This window comes from Gigantopelta aegis, chromosome 1 (genome assembly GCF_016097555.1).
Source record: "Gigantopelta aegis isolate Gae_Host chromosome 1, Gae_host_genome, whole genome shotgun sequence".
Taxonomy (NCBI): domain Eukaryota; kingdom Metazoa; phylum Mollusca; class Gastropoda; order Neomphalida; family Peltospiridae; genus Gigantopelta; species Gigantopelta aegis.
In genome coordinates, this window is record NC_054699.1 from 22,720,289 (window position 1) to 22,740,662 (window position 20,374).

The following is a 20,374-nucleotide window of genomic DNA, read 5'->3' on the forward strand; positions in this document are numbered from 1 at the left end:
TGTGAGTATATATATGTATATATATATGTATATATCTATGTGTCTGTCTGTCTGTCTATGTCTATATATATATATATACTCCATCCCTACAATATTTTTTTTGGTCTTTTGGTTTTAAAAAAAAATAAAATATTTCAGTTTTGTTTGACATAAAAAGAAAAGTAAAAGTGTTTTGGAAATAACAAACAAATACTTTTTTTTTGCAATTTAGAAAGCAGTCGGCTCAGAAATAAATAACTTGTTACGTAATAAATTCCATAGTATGGAAAAAGGCATTCACTGTGGGAAGGACTATAGTCCTGAGGTCATGCAAAAGTATGTTTACTCAAATGCAAATTTGCTCCATATGCAAATTCATTATGCGAACCCTTAGCAAAACTACATGTGTGATTGTATTCTAATTCACTTGAGATTCTGAAGGTTACATTGATGTTTTCATCTGCTAATGATGAAACCAGAGTTAAAATAACAGAAATTTGATTTTGAAATGAAACTAAAGATATCAGGCCTCAGACCACAATTAATTTCGCTATATGTTTCTATATAGCCTTAGTGGCTATAACATTTTTATTAATATCAGCAGGCCCGTGAAGTTTTGTATGTACCTTTGCCTGCATGGGGGACACATACCCTTAAAAGGACAACCCCTGTTGTCCAGCTCTTTCTCCCAGCATATTGGTTTAAACAGACACACCCTCTAAACCAGGCCGGAGTACACCCATTTTACACAAAAAGCACTACTTTTGCTTGGGCCGGAATTACCACAAACAAGTCTTCAATGTCAACAAGTTACACATGTTTACAAACTACATGCTATCCCCTGTCACTTCAGTCAAACAGTTGCCACTTCATAGCTGTCTGCCATGAAATAATCACAGTCAAACAGCAGACTACTTGCGCGGTCAAATTTCCGGATTTTGGAAAACCAAATGGGAAGATAACTGTAATCTGAGGCCTATCAGTCCATTTTCCCCCCTAAAAACTGGCCCACACTAATGCATTCCAATGATATACATATTAAAGCAATGCTCAGTAAGTATCGGGATGTCACCTTTAAACTGAGAGTATATAGAGGCTGTGTTAAAACACCTACCACAGTGCCTTGCCATGGCCAATTTTAGCAATGGAAACTTGAGAGACACCAACTTCAAAATGTAATAACTTTATCAAATTTTGGAATTTCTTCATACAATGAGCAGCTATTTTTTCTTCTACATATGTTCTATCTGCACACTGTTGTCTTGGAAAGATTTTGAAATATTTAAAGGAAAAATAATCAATCATTAGATTTTACTTCATTTTTAATTAAATATTAAACTTAAATTTAAATTTTTGAAAAAAATTAAAATCTAAAACTGTAAAATTTTGCATTTTAGATATGATAAGTGGAGGCTTATTAAAGATATGGTGACTGAATTCATGGTACATTATTAGAAATGTGTCAGAGGGATGGTGAAAGTCACAAAATTGGGACCATTTGCAACAAATTTTTACACACTAATTTCAGGGAAAATTATACATTATAGGCCTCAGATTCAATTTTGACCTGCTGTATTTACTTAATCTACTTCATTTACTGCATTAGACATGTAGCCACTTTGTAAAAGGCAAAACAGTCCATATAAATGCACATTAATATGAATATGCCCTACAGATGTTACTTAGGTATACACCATAATATGTTTTTTGTTGACAACAACTTTGAAAATGAAGATTTTGTCACAAAATGCTGATATAAATCCTACCAAGAAGTACTTGCACCATATTTTTCAGTTTCCAGTGATAACTGTTAACAAGTGTAATCATGTGCCAGTGTCTTGGATACCTCAGTGTAGTATTTCTTGATTGGAAGGATGTTTGTAGTAATGACCACTGAATATGCATTATGGATTATTCTGCCATATGTTTTACAAGCCAAATGTTAACTTTTTTGGCAGATTTTCTGCAATAAACTTGACAAGTGTACCAGCATCTGATTACTGAACACAATAAATACATTCAGACAGCATAGAATATTAGCCTATTAGATTTTCTAAGGATAAAAGACCATTTTTTAAAAATTACTGAAGTGTGTAATTTACATAAATGTAGGTGAAATGTATTATTAGAGTACTTAATCTTGTTAAAAACTGTATACTATTTATTTAAAGTGTTTAATTACATTTAGTAGGGAAATATTCATTATATTTAGATCTTCTGTCCAATTGCAATAATTGAGAAACTCGTTAAAATTCAATATGTAAAAAAAATAAAAAATCTCAATATTGACCAACAAAATCCAACTTTTGCTCTTTTTTACCAAATTATTAGCTCAAAACTGTTAAAGAATATTGCAACAACATGTAGTAACATCAGAGGTCATTTTATGCTATTTTGGAGGATATTGAAATTTAAAAGTTGAAAATTTTAATTTTAATTTTTAATAAATTCATTTTTTTTTTTTTTTAATTTAATAAAATATTTAGAAAATAAATAAATGAGTTTTCATATTCCTTGTGCTATTCACAATCAGTCTGTGTAATTTCACCTCTCTGGTTATAATACTTTCATCAGAATCAAGCATTTAACCGGTGTAATGTGTGAACTATATCGGGCCTCTACCGGCCTCGGTGGCGTCGTGGCAGGCCATCGGTCTACAGGCTGGTAGGTACTGGGTTCGGATCCCAGTCGAGGCATGGGATTTTTAATTCAGACACCGACTCCAAACCCTGAGTGAGTGCTCCGCAAGGCTCAGTGGGTAGGTGTAAACCACTTGCACCGACCAGTGATCCATAACTGGTTCAACAAAGGCCATGGTTTGTGCTATCCTGCCTGTGGGAAGCACAAATAAAAGATCCCTTGCTGCCTGTCGTAAAAGAGTAGCCTATGTGGCGACAGCGGGTTTCCTCTCCAAATCTGTGTGGTCCATAACCATATGTCTGACGCCATATAACCGTAAATAAAATGTGTTGAGTGCGTCGTTAAATAAAACATTTCTTTCTTTCTATATCAGGCCTCAGACCACAATTAATTTCGCTATATGTTTCTATATAGCCTTAGTGGCTATAACATCAGCAGGCCCGTGAAGTTTTGTATGTACCTTTGCCTGCATGGGGGACACATACCCTGAAAAGGACAACCCCTGTTGTTCAGCTCTTTCTCCCAGCATATTGGTTTAAACAGACACACCCTCTAAACCAGGCCGGAGTACACCCATTTTACACAAAAAGCACTACTTTTGCATGGGCCGGAATTACCACAAACAAGTCTTCAATGTCAACAAGTTACACATGTTTACAAACTACATGCTATCCCCTGTCACTTCAGTCAAACAGTTGCCACTTCATAGCTGTCTGCCATGAAATAATCACAGTCAAACAGCAGACTACTTGCGCGGTCAAATTTCCGGATTTTGGACAACCAAATGGGAAGATAACTGTAATCTGAGGCCAACTAAAACAATACAAGATGGCAATGAAAGAATGACATAGGAGAGAGGGAAGCATACAAATAAACCTTGTAGACATTAGCAAAAGCATGTCCAATTGTCCAGGATGTAATAAAAACACATACAATCATGAACTAAAGGTGTTTGTGTGTGTGTGTGTCGGGGTGGGGATGGGGTGGAGGTGTGTGTGTATGCACGTGTGTGTGTGTGTGTGAGAGGGGGAGGAGGGAGGAGGTTTTCAGTTTGCAAACCTAATGGCAATGCCATATACTTGTCAAATATTACCTGTTTTGGTTCTTTATTCAATCATGTGAAGGTTTTGGATATATATATATACGGTACTTGCATGTATGTCTGTGTGTGTTTGCATGTGTGCGCATGTTTGTGTACATACACACAATGCACATCTAGATTGTAGACTGTTTTGCATCAGCAAGTGACGAGATAAGGTTACGGTGGGAGTTAGGAATCAATCATTCAAAATGAATGGGTCATCCATAAAGACCAAATGGTGGATTATCCCCATAGGATAGGATGGGTCATCCATAAATAGCAAATGGTAGATTAGCCCCATAGGATAGGATGGGTCATCCATAAAGACCAAATGGTGGGTTAGTCATATAGGATGGAATGGGTCATCCATAAATAGCAAATGGTAGATTAGCCCCATAGGATAGGATGGGTCATCCATAAAGACCAAATGGTGGGTTAGTAGTATAGGATGGGATGTGTCATCCATAAAGACCAAATGGTGGGGTAGTGATATAGGATGGGTCATCCATAAAGACTAAATGGTAGATTAGCCCTATAGGATGGGATGGGTCATCCATAAAGACCACAGGTAGATTAGCCCTACAGGATGGGATGGGTCATCCATAAAGACCAAATGGTAGATTAGCCCTATAGGATGGGATGGTTCATCCATATAGACCAAATGGTAGGTTAGCCCTATATGATGGGATGGGTCATCCATAAAGACCAAATTGAAGGTTAGCCCTACAGGATGGGATGGGTCATCCATAAAGACCAAATGGTAGATTAGCCCTGAAGGATGGGATGGGTCATCCATAAAGACCAAATGGTAGGTTAGCCCTATAGGATGGGATGGGTCATCCATAAAGACCAAATGGTAGGTTAGCCCTGTAAGATGGGATGGGTCATCCATAAAGACCAAATGGAAGGTTAGCCATATAGGATGGGATGGGTCATCCATAAAGACCAAATGGTAGGTTAGCTCTATAGGATGGGGTGGATTATTCCATAAAGAACCAAATGATGAATTAACATATTATTCTAGAAGAGATACTTTCTGCAGCTAAGGCATTCGTTTCATCTTGAAGAAGAGCTAGGATGTCTCAAAACGCTGGCACCACATAGGCACCCATGTCATCCGAGTGTGAGCCAGTATCGAGAGGTGAACCCAGTACCCACAGTCAGTCTTATATCCGATGACTTAACCACTAGGTTGCATTGTACCAAAGAGGGGGCAGGACGTAGCCCAGTGATAAAGCGTTCGCTCGATGGTTGGTTGGTCTGGGATCGATCCTGTCGGTGGGCCCATTGGGCTATTTCTCACTCCAGCCAGTACACCACGACTGGTACATCAAAGGCCATGGTATGTGTTATCTTATCTGGGATGGTGCATATAAAAAGATGCCTTGCTGCTAATCGAAAAGAGTAGTCCATGAAGTGGCGACAGCGGGTTTCCTCTTTCAATATTTGTGTGGTCTTTAACCATATGTCCAATGCCATATAACTTAATAAAATGTGTCGAGTGCCTCATTAAATAAAACATTTCCTTCCTTCCTGTACCAAAGAAGAAAGTTTTGTGTCAAAGTTAAAAGTATTGAAAATGGCTGCTACTCCGATTGGTATGATATTTGACATTCTGTGTCCTTGCAGGTAGATTGAATATGAGGTTCCAGACTTTATATTGGTATACTGGCTGGGTGTGTTGACGCACTGCTTATATTATGTAAATTCTAACATTATCGACAATAGTAATTGATTTGGTATGTTGGAACCACTACACACACCCAATCCCGAGAGCCATACTGAGCTAGATCCCGCCCCATGCGAGTTAAAGCCGTCTCACAGCAATTCTAGATCCGCATTTAGTCAGGGGCGGATCCAGGATATTATAAGGGAGTGGAAGTGGTGGTGGGGGACACAATTCTAAAAGGAAAAGTTTGTGTTTGCTGAAGGCAAATGAAGCTCTCAAAAAGAGCGAGATACTTGTACGAGTGTGGAGGGTGGCTGGGGGTGGGGGCCGGGTCATGCTCAAGGGAAGTTAAAAAAATTTAAAGTTTATTTTGATTACCACTAGAGCACATTGATTTAGCCCATCCATACCGACCTCTCTCTTTTAAATAAGATGCTCTAAAACGCATTTTCGGACGATTTAAGTGTTGTGTATTATTTTGGATGATGTATTTTAAAAAAAGTCCTTATAAAGGGCATAGCAAACAGTATGGTGGTGGGTGGGGGTAGACATACCTGTTACCCATCTCTCCAATCTGCCAATATTCAGTTAAATAACAAAATAAATCTTTTTAAGTAAACACATGACAAACACACATGGTTTCAATGTGGAGTAAATTCTTTATTGATATGAATTTACACATACGCTAAACTGCTATATATATATATATACACACACACACATACATACACACACATACATACACACACACATACATACACACACACATATATATATACATAGACATACATACACAGACATACATATATATATATATATACACACACATACATATACAATGTATATATAAACATACTTTATTAATGTCGTGTTAATATATATATTTGTGTGCACATGTAGCCGACATATTTAAAAACAAAACAAGAGCACTAGCATAGTAGTCGATGCAAAGATAATACTTGTTTGACAGGTTAGTCAAAAATAGGCAAGGATTACCGGTAGTACGAGTGTGATTTGTTTTGATGGGGTACTTTCTTGGAGGGAAAGGTTTCAAAAGGTTTCCAAATATGACAAAAAACCCCAAACATTTGTTCTGTTCAACAGATACATTAAAAAAAAAAAAAATATGTTTAATTTCAAAAGAAGTCTCAATCAGGCCCATAGCCGTGTGGGTAAGGTGGGGGCGGTGGGTGAGCATGGGGAGCGTCGCCCACTGAAAAACAACTGCCCTCTCCCCTCCTTAGAATGTACTGGACTTTAGCTATAGTGTGTACCTTAATAAGTTGGCTCTCCTTAAAAGCTGAAAGAAAGAAAGAAAGAAAGAAATGTTTTATTTAACGACACACTCAACACATTTTATTTACGGTTATATGGCGTCAGACATATGGTTAAGAACCACACAGATTTTGAGAAGAAACCCGCTGCCGCCACTACATGGGCTACTCTTCCGATTAGCAGCAAGGGATCTTTTATTTGCGCTTCCCACAGGCAGGATAGCACAAACCATGGCCTTTGTTGAACCAGTTATGGATCACTGGTCGGTGCAAGTGGTTTACACCTACCCATTGAGCCTTGCGGAGCACTCGCTCAGGGTTTGGAGTCGGTATCTGGATTAAAAATCCCATGCCTCGACTGGGATCCGAACCCAGTACATACCAGCCTGTAGACCAATGGCCTGCCACGACGCCACTGAGGCCGGTCCTTAAAAGCTGAATGCCCCCTCCACCACCACAGTAACACCAGCTGGCTATGGGTTTGGACTTAGTGCAATATACACCCTTTCCCCCATATACCCAGGCCCTCTTCAACACCCTACAGCTAATTCTGGCTAACATGTTCTCATCATATTCAGCTGGCTAGTTATTCTTGTACATTTTGCTTTTGGTGAATTTTAACTTGACGTCTCAATTGTCTAAATTAATTGTCACGGTGGATCACATTTAAATGGTGCAATTCTAAATCTAATTCTGTTAGCCAATGTTTTAAAAATACGCCACAAACTGCCAAACATCTGTACCGAGTTCAGTCAGACCTAGCAGAAAAACATCTGCAAGACTGGTTTATGTAATTCATGGTAAACCAAATGGCCATGTCGGGAACTAATCAAATAATTCATTAGCGAAACATTTGCTGGCTAAATTTTGGGCTGAAATATTAACTGGGCTAAGTTTGTGTTTTAAATGGTGCAACAATGAGTCTTAATTCTTTTAGCCAATGTTTTAAAAATACACTTTTAAACTCCCAAACATTTGCTAGAATAATTGGGCTACGGTTGTGATTTAAGTGCCTAAAAATAGCTTTTTGCAGGCAATTAAAGCGCAAAACGGCTAAACCTCTACAAATATTGTCTACGACCCCTAGTATTGACCCCACCCATCCTTCAAATTAATGTTTGAGTTTTTCCAAGAAGTATAAAATTAAAACATGTACTTTACTTCAGTATCTTTTCCATGACGATTAAAAAACTACAACACTACAACAAAACTAACTGCAGCGCAAAACACGAATGGCCAATATTTATTGATGGACAATTACACCTTACTCCTGCTCGAGGGCGAACTCATGGAAGGGGATCAGGGCGACATGGTCCTCACCCCACAATAATGAAAGTGCCCCTTCTCGAACCCCCCCCCCCAATTTTCAATGAATTGCCCTTTTCAGGGAGGTCCATTAGCTCTTGGTCCCCTCCCTAAAATATTTTCAGGGTCTGCCCTTGACTGCTGGCAAAACATATCAATTTGTTTGAGAAAACAATAAATACAAACAATAATTATAAATAAATACGTAGTAAAATGTGAAAAAAGAAGAAAAGAAAATAGGAACAGAATTGGGTTGCATATGGTATAATACTTGACAATATTGGATAAATATACCAAAACACTTACACACCTACAAGTTGTTACACTTTATTTTATTTTTTAACTGTAAGCTATTCATGTACTTTTTAAATTATTCATTTTTTTATTATTTTAATTTTTTTTCCATCAGTTTTCAATATAAATATTAACAGTACATGTATACAAGCTATTAACATGTGAGATAAATGTGCTTTTTAAAAGTTGCTTCATAAAGTAAAATAAAAATAAATTCGACTTAAGTTGCTAGTGCTAATACAATAGCTTTTGTTTAAAGAAGAAGAAAGAATAAAAACCAAGCTTTTTCTTGACACTTTTGGACATGGACATGGGTGCGCTCACTTCTTTCTTTCATCACTAATAACAAGAACCCAAATACAAAGGCATGAGATGAAAGGACCAAAATAGCTTTATAACAATATTGAGAAATTTACACTAATTTTAAGTTTTAAAAAGTCTTAGTCTTATTTTAACCCATTTTAAATAGAAGAAACAAGAACAGCCACAAACGAGATCTTTGTATACAGAATAAGGTCTTCAAGCTCAGTGTCAGAATAGAATCTTTTAATCCAAATTTAATTTTATTTCTGCTCAGAAGGCTGAACATGCCGAGGTGAAACATCAAGCTTGGTTACCATAGAATCTGTGACACATCGCAGAACAATGGCAATTGATATGAATTGTCTGCAACAGATCGGGATAGTTGAGAGAGAGAGACACACACACACACACACACACACACACACACAGAGATTGAAAGAGAGGAGAGATTTGGAGAGAAAGAGATATTGACAGAGATGGGACAGATTGTGAGAGAGAGAGAGAGAGAGAGAGAGAGAGAGAGAGAGAAATACATTTATACAAATTTGCCATCTTCCGTGGACGCTACAGAGATGTAGCAGCTTCAAACAAGCTAACAATTTTGTCCTTAAGATAACACAAGCATGCATGCATGTACTTAGCATCAAATTAAAAATTAAATCATTTCACCTATACTGTATAGCTAACAACTGGCGCGATCATGTTTGACATAAATAAACTTCACTGTTTACTTTTCTTTTTATTTAATTACTTTTACATAAAACCACAAATGGAATATTTACTAAACATAATGACAGATTAAAAAAATTAAACTGGGAAGCAAAATGCAAAAGTGAGGAACAAAAAATGTTTGTGAGACAAAAATCATGGAACACAATCTAAATATAAACGGGGCTATAATTGGCCACAGTTGACCTCATTTGTCTTCACCGATCGGTCAGATAATAATGATGAATAACATAAGACGCTCTTTTACAAACCACGTCAGTGTCATTTTAATAAATATTCCAAATTTCTTCTTTTAAAAAAAAAAATTAATAACAAAATATTTATATATACAATTAATTTTTTTGAACACTTGACAATAAATAAATTTAAAATCTCAATACATTTGATTTCAAATTGTGAATTACAATCACCCACTTACAACAAGTATAAAACCCCCCAAAGAGTTCTACTTTGCTATATTTCAAAATTTCTTTTGATATCTTTTTCCCTTTCTCCTTCGAAGATCTTCTGGGGCTGCCGGACGAGGTAGAAATTGCCGATCTGGACCCGTTTCTGCCGCATGGTGGTCCAGTCAGAGTTCCGACAGCGGTTCAGGCTGTACCTTGACTCGGGAATGTACGCCAGGAGCCCGTCCATCAGTTCTTTGATTTCACTGGACAGAATCATCACGTGGGCATCCGGACAACTCATCCGCTTGATGTTCTTGGCCATCTCCTCCGTCTTCAATCTGCCGAAGGGAAGTCTCCCGACCGCCATCATATAGAGGACGGCCCCCAGTGACCACATGTCGGCCATCTTTGGGTTGTAAGGAGTCTTGCAGACGATCTCCGGAGACTGGTACCCCAATGTTCCGGAACTGTCTTCGCAGAGCTTGTCGCCCGCAGTGAACTTGACGGCGTGGCCAAAGTCTGCCAGTTTTAGCGTGTTCTCGTTGGACACGAGAATGTTGGAAGGACACACGTCCCTGTGAGCGTAGCCCGACAGGTGGATGTACTCTAGGGCGTTCAGTATCTGGATGAAGTACTTCTGGCAGATGGGCTCCGTTAGGAAGCGGGCATCCTGCGACTTGAGCAGCATCTCGAGGTTGCCGCTCTCGCAGAACTCGAGAACGAGGCCGCCACGACCCTGGTATGACAGGGGACAGAGCATGCGCACTATGTTTGGGTGTACTAGCGTCTGGTGAATGAGCATCTCGTCCGTGACGTCGGCCCGGTTCAACCGGTGGTACTTCCGCTTCTTGCCGGAATTCAGTTTGAGCGCCACTGGGCGGTACTCGCTCTCCGTGCCGACTTTCTCCGGGCTCAGGTCCTGCGCTATGATCACCGTGCCGGACCGTCCTTTGGCTATCACCTGCAGCGGTTTGTAGCCGATCGTTTGTAGTTCCGGGATGATTGCGTCGTAGTAGCTGTTTCCTGCAACAAAGTTGACAAAAGCTATTGGATGGCAAACGTTTGATAATTAAGAAAAACCCTGGCTAAACTTTTCCATTAGTTAGCAACAAATGTGACCCGAATGCTTTACCGTAAGAGAGCAAGATGGACATTAAAGAACATTAAACATGTCCAAGTGCCCATCCAAGTACTCTTGCTCTCTTATGGTCAGAGTACTTGGGCTACAGCAATGTGGATTTTCTATTTGCATTATCCCAGACAGGACAACACATACCACGACCTGATATACCTGTCGTGGAGCACCGGATGGGACGGATAAAAGCCCAATCAAAGAATGAGACCACTGAGGGGAATCGACCCTACTACTAAAGGAACACTCGGGCGAGTGCTCTATCGACCGAGTTAAATGCCATCCTCCTGCAACAAACCGGCCTTGGTGGCGTCGTGGTTAGGCCATCGGTCTACAGGCTGGTAGGTACTGGGTTCGGATCCCAGTCGAGGCATGGGATTTTTAATCCAGATACCGACTCCATACCCTGAGTGAGTTGATGGTTCAACAAAGGCCATGGTTTGTACTATCCTGCCTGTGGGAAATGCAAATAAAAAATCCCTTGCTGCTAATTGGAAAGAGTAGCCCATGTAATGGCGACAGCGGGTTTCTCTCAAAATCTGTGTGGTCCTTAACCATATGTCTGACGCCATATAACCGTAAATAAAATGTGTTGAGTACATCGTTAAATAAAACATTTCTTTTCCTGCAACAAAGAATGCAGTGAGAAAATGTGGTATATATGAAAAAGCGCGCTTCGTGATTCACGGGTTGCTGATTATGTGGACTCCACTGGAGGGGGCATGGATGTTTTGAGTGTGGCATAGGCCTATGCCACGTCCGAAGCTTGGACTATCTGAAATTTGTACAGTGACCACCCAGACAGTACTCCTAGCCATTTTTGTAGAGACCAGACTGATTTTTGCTCGACTTAAATAAACAAAAATGCTCGAATCTGGATAATCTTAACAATATGTATTCATATTAGCATTGCTGGCATTTATTCATATAGGGTTGCAAATGAATCAGTACACATTTTTGCATGGATTACAACTAATATTGTGGGTAGGATGATAGAAATACATGGTGAATAGGTTTCAGGCAAGCTCATTTTGCCCAAATATCTCTATCTTTTAGGCCTGAATTACACAAACTGCATTTTTGCAAATAGAACAGTGCATTCAGCTACTACTGGGGAGGGGGGGGGGGTGTAACCCAGTGGTAAAGCGCACTTGATGGGTGGTCAGTCTGGGATCGATCCCCATCGGTGGGCCTATTGGGCTATTTCTTGTTCCTGTCAGTGCACCACGACTGGCATATCGAGTGCCATGGTATGTACTACCCTGTCTTTGGGATGGTGCATATAAAAGATCCCTTGCTGCTAATTGAAAAGAGTAGCCCATGAAGTGGTGACAGCGGATATCCTCTCTCAATATCTGTGTCGTCCTTAACCATATATCTGATGCCATATAACCGTAAATAAAATGTGTTGAGTGCGTCATTAAATAAAACATTTCCTTCCTTCAGCTACTACTGCTATTTTTAGGTCTGATCTTGTTTTTATGCGAAATGAATTCCCACCTAAAATATTAACTGTTGAAGAAAAGAGGACGAGTAACGGTCGGACATTTTATCTTCTTTGCTGATGCTATTTCTGAACAATTCATTAGTAAGAAAGTTTGTTAAACGTTGTTATGTTTAACACCACCACTAGAGCACATGTATTTATGAATCATCGGCTACTGAGTGTTAAACATTTGGTAATTTTGACATATACGTTTTAGAGAGGAAACCCGCTACATTTTTTTCCCATTAGCAGCAAGGGATTTTTTTTATATGCACCATCACACATGCGGGATAGCACATGCCACAGCCTTTGATATACCAGTCTGGCTGGAACAAAAAAAATATAACTCAATGGACCCACCAACGGGACTGATCTTAAACCGACCACGCGTCAGGCGATCGCTTTACCACTGAGCTACGTCCAGCCCCAAAGAAAGAAATGTTTTATTTAACGACGCACTCAACACATTTTATTTACGGTTATATGGCGTCAGACATATGGTTAAGGACCACACAGATTTTGAGAGGAAACCCGCTGTCGCCACTACATGGGCTACTCTTTTCGATTAGCAGCAAGGGATCTTTTATTTGCGCTTCCCACAGGCAGGATAACACAAACCATGGCCTTTGTTGAACCAGTTATGGATCACTGGTCGGTGCAAGTGGTTTACACCTACCCATTGAGCCTTGCGGAGCAGGCACTCGGGGTTTGGAGTTGGTATCTGGATTAAAAATCCCATGCCTCGACTGGGATCTGAACCCAGTACCTACCAGCCTGTAGACCGATGGCCTAACCACGACGCCACCAAGGCTGGTCGCCGTCCGTCGTCCAGCCCCAAGTGCATTCAGTTCTTACTGCTATTTTGGGTTTGAATATGTTTTTGCCAAATGGATTCCTTACCCGGAATATTAATTGTTGAACAAAAGAGAACAAGGTTTGACATATTATCTTCTCTGTTAATGCGATTTCAGAACGATACACAAGTCAAATTGTTAAGCAGCGTACAAATTTGGTTCTTTTATTGGATCCAAAAACACAAAAGAAGAAGAAGAAGAGAAATAAGGACCACCCACTCAAACATGTTATCCACCTCGTGGTCCATTCCTTGTTGTGGTGAGGTGGCTTGCATGTCTCAATGACCCAGAGAGCTATGCCAGCGGGAGCTTCGACTCCTGGTAGGGCCACCCAGGTTGGATTGGTCAAAGGGTAGAGGCTAAACTAATATGGATCACTGTGGGTCACCCAAGCTGGATTGGTCAAAGGGTAGAGGCTAGACTAATATGGATCACTGTGGGTCACCCAAGCTGGATTGGTCAAAGGGTAGAGGCTAAACTAATATGGACCACTGTGGGTCACCCAAGCAGATTGGTCAAAGGGTAGAGGCTAACCTAATATGGATCACTGTGGGTCACCCAAGCAGATTGGTCAAAGTGTAGAGGCTAGACTAATATGGATCACTGTGGGTCACCCAAGCTGGATTGGTCAAAGGGTAGAGGCTAAACTAATATGGACCACTGTGGGTCACCCAAGCAGATTGGTCAAAGGGTAGAGGCTAACCTAATATGGATCACTGTGGGTCACCCAAGCAGATTGGTCAAAGTGTAGAGGCTAGACTAATATGGATCACTGTGGGTCACCCAAGCTGGATTGGTCAACGGGTAGAGGCTAGACTAATACGGACCACTGTGGGTCACCCAAGCAGATTGGTCAAAGTGTACAGGCTAGACTAATATGGATCACTGCCGAAGACGGATGAGCTGGGCCAAACTACTTGTAGGGAGGCGCCTAACCGCAGCTCAACGCATTTCCGCTCATATGATGTACGATGAAGAAGGAAAAAACGTCATGAACGTACACTGGCTCATTCTAAAGACATTCATAGTGGTTTATTCCTATGGAAGGGTTATACATGTATATCCTTCTTTTTTTTTTTATTCGGAAGGATTTCTTTTAAAAAGGAAAGAAGGAAATGTTTCATTTTACAATGCACTCAACACATTTTATTTATGGTTATATGGCGTCAGACATAGGAAGGACCACACAGATATTGAGACAGGAAACCCACTGTCGCCACTTCATGGGCTACTCTTTTTTTTATTAGCAGCAAAGGATCTTTTATATGCACCATCCCACAGACAGGACAGCACATACTATGGCCTTTGATATACCAGTCATGGTGCACTGGCTGAACTGAGAAATAGCCCAATAGGCCCACTGACGGGGATCGATCCTAGACTGACCACGCATCAGGCGAGTGCTTTACCACTAGGCTACGTCCCGCCCCTCTTTTAAAAAGGAATAATGACCAAAAATATGTCGGGTGATTAAAATAAAATCCTATTTTTTAAGTTGAATAGCGAAAAATATTGAAATATTTTGACCTAAAACAGTTTGTTATATTGTGTATAACACTGAAGACAAAATTGTCATTTTGATACATGGTGGGGGTAAGGGGCCGGGGGATTTAGCTTGGTCTGATGAGTGCTCGCTTGAGTTACTTGCGTCGCAGGATCGAATCACCTTGGTGGATCCATTCCACTTCAAAGGCCATGGTATGTGCTTTCCTGTCTGTGGAAAAGTGCATATAAAAGATCCCTTGCTGCTAATGGAAAATTGTAGCATATTGTTTCTGATGACTAGGAGTCTGAATTACCAAATGTTTCACATCCAGTAGCTGATGATTACTGGTAATTAATACGCTCTAGTGGTATCGTTAAACAAAACAAACTTTAGATACATGACGTACATTTAAAATGATGTGCGATGCATAATCGTAATGTTGAAAAATTCCACCAATAAAAACCTTCACATTACTGCATACAAAGTAAATCAATAGTCGATTGTCTAGCTATGTTTTCTTTCCCTATAGCCCATAGTCTTCTGGGGGTTTTCTAGGATGAAATACACTTCTTTACATTTTGTCAGGTCTGAATTTTGCCCCCAATATTTTGAGTAGGTTATTCCTTTTCTATGTTCCCACCTACAGTGGTGTGGCCTATGAAATATCATGCTTGCCAACATTTTAGTGGTAGTAGGTGCACTGCGAGGGAGCTTGTGTGTGTGTGTGGGGGGGGGGGGGGGGGGGGGGGTTTGGGTTCAATTAATCAATAGTTTATGTGCAGCCAACCAAAGCACCACTTTTAGTTGTGAATATAAAGTAAAGTTTATTTTATTTAACGACGCCACTAGAGCACATTGATTTTTTATCTTATCATCTGCTATTGGACGTCAAACATATGGTCATTCTGACACTGTTTTTTAGAGGAAACCCGCTGTTGCCACATAGGCTACTCTTTTATGACAGGCAGCAAGGGATCTTTTATTTGCACTTCCCACAGGCAGGATAGCACAAACCATGGCCTTTGTTGAACCAGTTATGGATCACTGGTTGGCGCAAGTGGTTTACACCTACCCATTGAGCCTTGCGGAGCATTCACTCATGGTTTGGAGTCGGTATCTGGATTAAAAATCCCATGCCTCGACTGAGATCCGAACCCAGTACCTACCAGCCTGTAGACCGATGGCCTAACCACGACGCCACCGAGGCCGGTCAGTTGTGAATATAAAGTTTCCCGCCAGAGGCTGCAAGCAGAAACTGAGGAAACCAAGTTACCATGACAACGTGGCATACTCTAGACCTAGTCAGGACTCGCTAGCCGGAGTGCTGTATAGTAGTTAGGCCTACTGAAATAAGATGGATTAATGGATAATTTTTTTTTTTTTTTTTTTTTTTTGGCTGAAAGTGGTAGGAAAGCTTTAAAATGCGGTAGGCGGTAGAATTCCAGTGCTGAAATCATGCCACTGTATTGCATACCACACATTCGACTTTTGTTTTCCTTCCATGTCTCATAGCCCTATAATGTAACAGGAAGCAAGTATATGGCAAAATGACATAAAAAAATATTTTTTTTTTTTTTTTTTTAAATGAGAATGTTCTTCCTTGCACAGATACTCGAGTACTCGAGGATCAAACTCGACCCAGACCCGAGTACCCGACACTTACACTAGACAACAATGAGACTAAGGAATAAAGTAAAATAGCATTATACATCTTATTTCCAGCCAAATCATGCCATTGTATTGCATTCCACACATTCGACTTACGTCTTGTTTTACTTAATGTTTCACAGACCTAAAATGTAACAGGCGGCATGAATATGGCAAAATGACGTAAAAAAGTATAATTAAATGAGAGTGCTCTTCTTTGCACGGGTACTCGAGTCCTGTGGATGGACTCCAGTTTTACTAGACTTGACCCATGCTCGAGTACTCATGGAGACCCTTATATATATATATATATATATATATATATATATATATATATATATATATATATATATATATATATATATACGTATATATATATCTGGGGCATAGCCAGAGAGGGAAAACCACCGAGGCAAACCCAGACCTGTAAAATAAATATCGGTGTCATGGGAAAAATAAAATAAATCTAGGAAAATTCCTCATGCTGGCTACGCCATTGTATATCTCTGTGTGTGTGTGTGTGTGTGTGTGTGTTTTATGTATGATTTTATAAAATTTAATACAGCAAAAAAAGAAAAAAAGGTTTGATTGGCGGAGGGGGAGGGGGCATGGCCCCCGTGGGGCCCCTTCGCTACACCACTAGTCATGAGTACAATGTGATTTCTAAAAGAGCTTTTCCAGCCAGTGCTCTAACAAAGGCTGTGGTATGTACTATCCTGTCTGTGGCATGATGCATATAAAAGATCCCTTGCTGCTAACCAAAAACAGTAGCCCATGAAGTGGTGACAGCCGGTTTCCTCTCAATATCTGTGTGGTCCTTAACCATGTCTGACACCATATAACAGTAAATACAAAATAATGTGTTGAGTGTGTCTTTAAATAAAACATTTCCTTCCTTCCTTCTTTCTAAAAGAGCTTAAAAAGGAAATCTTAAAATATTTGGGACAAAATTAATATTTGAAGAAATAAAGAAGTGTACAGCGTGCAAGAAAACAACTACAGCAAGAATAAAAAACCAAATTGAAACAAACGACAACTGTGGGCTGTAGGAAAAGAAAAATGCTGTTGGGGTGCTGGGGAATTTAGTGTTGTATATTGTGGATAAAAGAAGAAAAAAGTCACTAAAAATGGTATTTCAAACGGGCAGGGGTCACGAGACCCTGTGACACCATCTGGATCCCTTGTGACACAATCTGGATCCCATATGGCTGTACCTACGTGACTTACAATGGGTCAGTTGCACCCCTGGGAGGGGAGGGAAGAGTCTTTTTTTAGTTTAAAAGTAGGCCATACCCTCATTTGTCTACCAGGAAAAGACCCTCTTTCATAGGCATACAGGCTCCCATTTTTGTAGAGGGCAGGCCGATTTTGGATTGGATTATGTTTATTCATAATAGCATTCCTGCCAAACAGCTATATAGGGTCTGCAAACGAATCGCCACACATTTTTACATGAATTACAATTAATATTGTGGGTAGAATAATTATAATGAAAATACATGGTTAAAAGTGTTCAGGCCAGCTCATTTTGCACAAATTTTTCCGTTTTCTCGTACGCATATGCCCTCTTTTACCATGTCATAGTTTTTTATTTACTGCCACAACACTTATATTTTAGGCACAGGCACTGGACACAGATTAGTACAGCCTACATAAATAAAATTGTTGTACACTGGGAAATTTTATATATTTTCACAATATTTTGTTTATAACTCTCTTCATACATGTTATACCTATTTAACGTGTAGTTATTTATATCAAAACTTTCGATTCCTACTATATAAAATATATCAATTCAGGGGCGGATTATGGGGGTGGTTCCCAGTTGCACAGCTCACCCCCCACCCCCACTAAAAAAAAACCTTACAACCCCACCATGTAGATTTAAATTGATGTCCACGTAAAATTTATAATTTCAAATTATAAACATTTACATATTGTTTTTGAAACCCCCACTTACCTAAAGCATAATCCGCCCCTGTCAATTTTATTTATGTATAGCCTACTAATCTGTGTCAAGACTTAGTGCCTGTGATTTTAAGCAAGCTAGGTCCGATCCTGGGGTCAATCGCCCTTGGTTTCTTTACCTGTTTCTATGTCATGATTTGGGTAACTGCTTAAAGGGATCGGATACTGTTGTGTCCAGACATCGCCTAAATCGCAGCTCTGGATATGAACTACGGACCTTTCGTCATCATCATCCAGATTTTTCAGTATTGTCACGTGTTGGTGGCATATATCGGAAGTGGAGTCACCCGATGCTGCCCCAGATTGCACGCACACGCTATGCACGGACCTCGGTGATGTCGATTTGCTTTGTTTCGCACTAGAGCAACTTTCGTGTGCCTTGCAGTTATCTCCACCGATGAGTGCCTCCATTTTCCGTTTTCGTGGACGTGTCATGTCTTCGGTGATTTGTTTGTTTCTGCTACGACAGCCATTTGAAATGGGAGACTGACAATGACGTCACGTCTTTGTGACGTCATTGTCCTTACCTGTACTTTTACGTAAAAAGGTGTGCACAGCTCGTATTTCAGTTTGAGTACTCGGTATACAAATTACAAAAATCCCCACTTTTAGACTGTTAGAAATCGAACTAATGGACGATATATAGGCCTATCTCATTGCATATTCCACAATCAGTTTGATAGATACAGGTAGATCGCGATACGTTATGCTTACGCATCACGATGCGTGGGACACCAGGCCTGAGTACTCTGCCATTCAAGAGACGGAGTAATGTTATGTAGGGTTATGATAGCTCTCTCAATCACAGAATATTCTATAGCTCAAATACGGGATGGCTGACTACCACACCGTAGACAAAGATACATTGATCATTTTGAAGTTCGCCGATAACAAATATTTCGCTTATTCACAACCAATAGGTAGGATTTTCCTTTGTCACTGTCACATATAAAGAATATTATAAATACTTATAATAACAAATAGTGTTAGTGACAGTGCCAAAGGAAAGTTCTTTCACCGTTCAATTTTTTAAATTAAATAGGTTACCAGCGTGCTCTTTTAAATATGTGTTTTTTATGATACGTTATTTATGTTTTTAACCTCTTTTTATAATAGGAAATAGGAATTTAATAGGGCGGTGCGCTGCTCCTATCCTAGGGTATGCAACATGGTTCTATACCATACTTGTATGCGCTAGGTTTCTAAATTAAAGTGGTGCCAGCGTCTAATGAATGGCATAACGTTCTGTTTCTCCAGGATTATAGAGAGGCGCCCCTGGACTTGGAATCGCCAGGATACGTTTTTACATTGCCAGACTCACCAGACGCTTAACTTTCCCTGTTTAAATACTTTTTAGGTTTTTTTTTCTTCTTTTTTTTTAGTAGCATCGTTGGCCCTTGGGCCTAATTTTTTATGGGGGCACCGAGACTGGAGGGCACGACGGTTGGGTTGGCCGAGGGGGGGGGGTGTGCCTGGGGGGGTGCTGGGTGGGTGGGGGATACTCCACCGGAAGATGGTTAGGGCGGTAGGCGTAGGCGGTTTTGGCCATAAGGGTTGTTAGGTTTGTCCGGGGGACTGCCCCTCCCCCCCCCCCCTCAGGAACCTTCCCCGGTTTCGGCCACACCGAAGTCCCCAATACGATGGGTGCCCCAAAGTAAAACATATCCCCCTATTAACAAAACCTCCTGTGGCTGAAGCCTAACCTCCTAGTCACCTGCCACCCCTATTTTGAGGGCTAATTAATATTTTTTTTTTTTAAATTAAAATATATTTATATTTAGGACTGCCCGATCTAAATTTGCGTTACAAATTGTTAGTTGTTTGCTGTATATTAAATATTGTTTGGGAAAATAACGCACACAATTATTTATTGTAAAGTCCTTTTTCCCTGTTTATTTAAATATCAAAATTGCCCCAGTAATTGTTCTGTCCCAGGTTGGACTACTGGCATCCGGTGGCCGAACCTGGGATAGACATGCTCGAAACCTTCGTGGTATAGGAGCATGTAAATATTTTATTGATTGATTGATTTCACCGTTCAACTGATTGGTTTTTTTTCTCGTTCCAACCAGTGCACCACAACTGGTCAAAGGCTGTGGTATGTGCTTTCCTGTCTGTGGGAAAGTGCATATAAAAGA

At 40.1% G+C, this 20,374-nt stretch overlaps 1 protein-coding gene across 1 annotated transcript; it reads right to left on the reverse strand.

Annotated features, from left to right (window-relative positions):
- Nucleotides 1-8,773: 8,773 nt before the first annotated feature.
- LOC121372278 (aurora kinase B-like) lies at nucleotides 8,774-18,722 on the reverse strand. Its single transcript, XM_041498572.1, has 2 exons — nucleotides 18,356-18,722; nucleotides 8,774-10,686 (listed from the first exon to the last, which is right to left on the reverse strand). The coding sequence occupies exons 1-2, from the start codon at nucleotides 18,669-18,671 to the stop codon at nucleotides 9,728-9,730; spliced, it is 1,275 nt and encodes a 424-aa protein (XP_041354506.1). The 5' UTR covers nucleotides 18,672-18,722; the 3' UTR covers nucleotides 8,774-9,727.
- Between the last annotated feature and the right edge of the window lie 1,652 nt (nucleotides 18,723-20,374).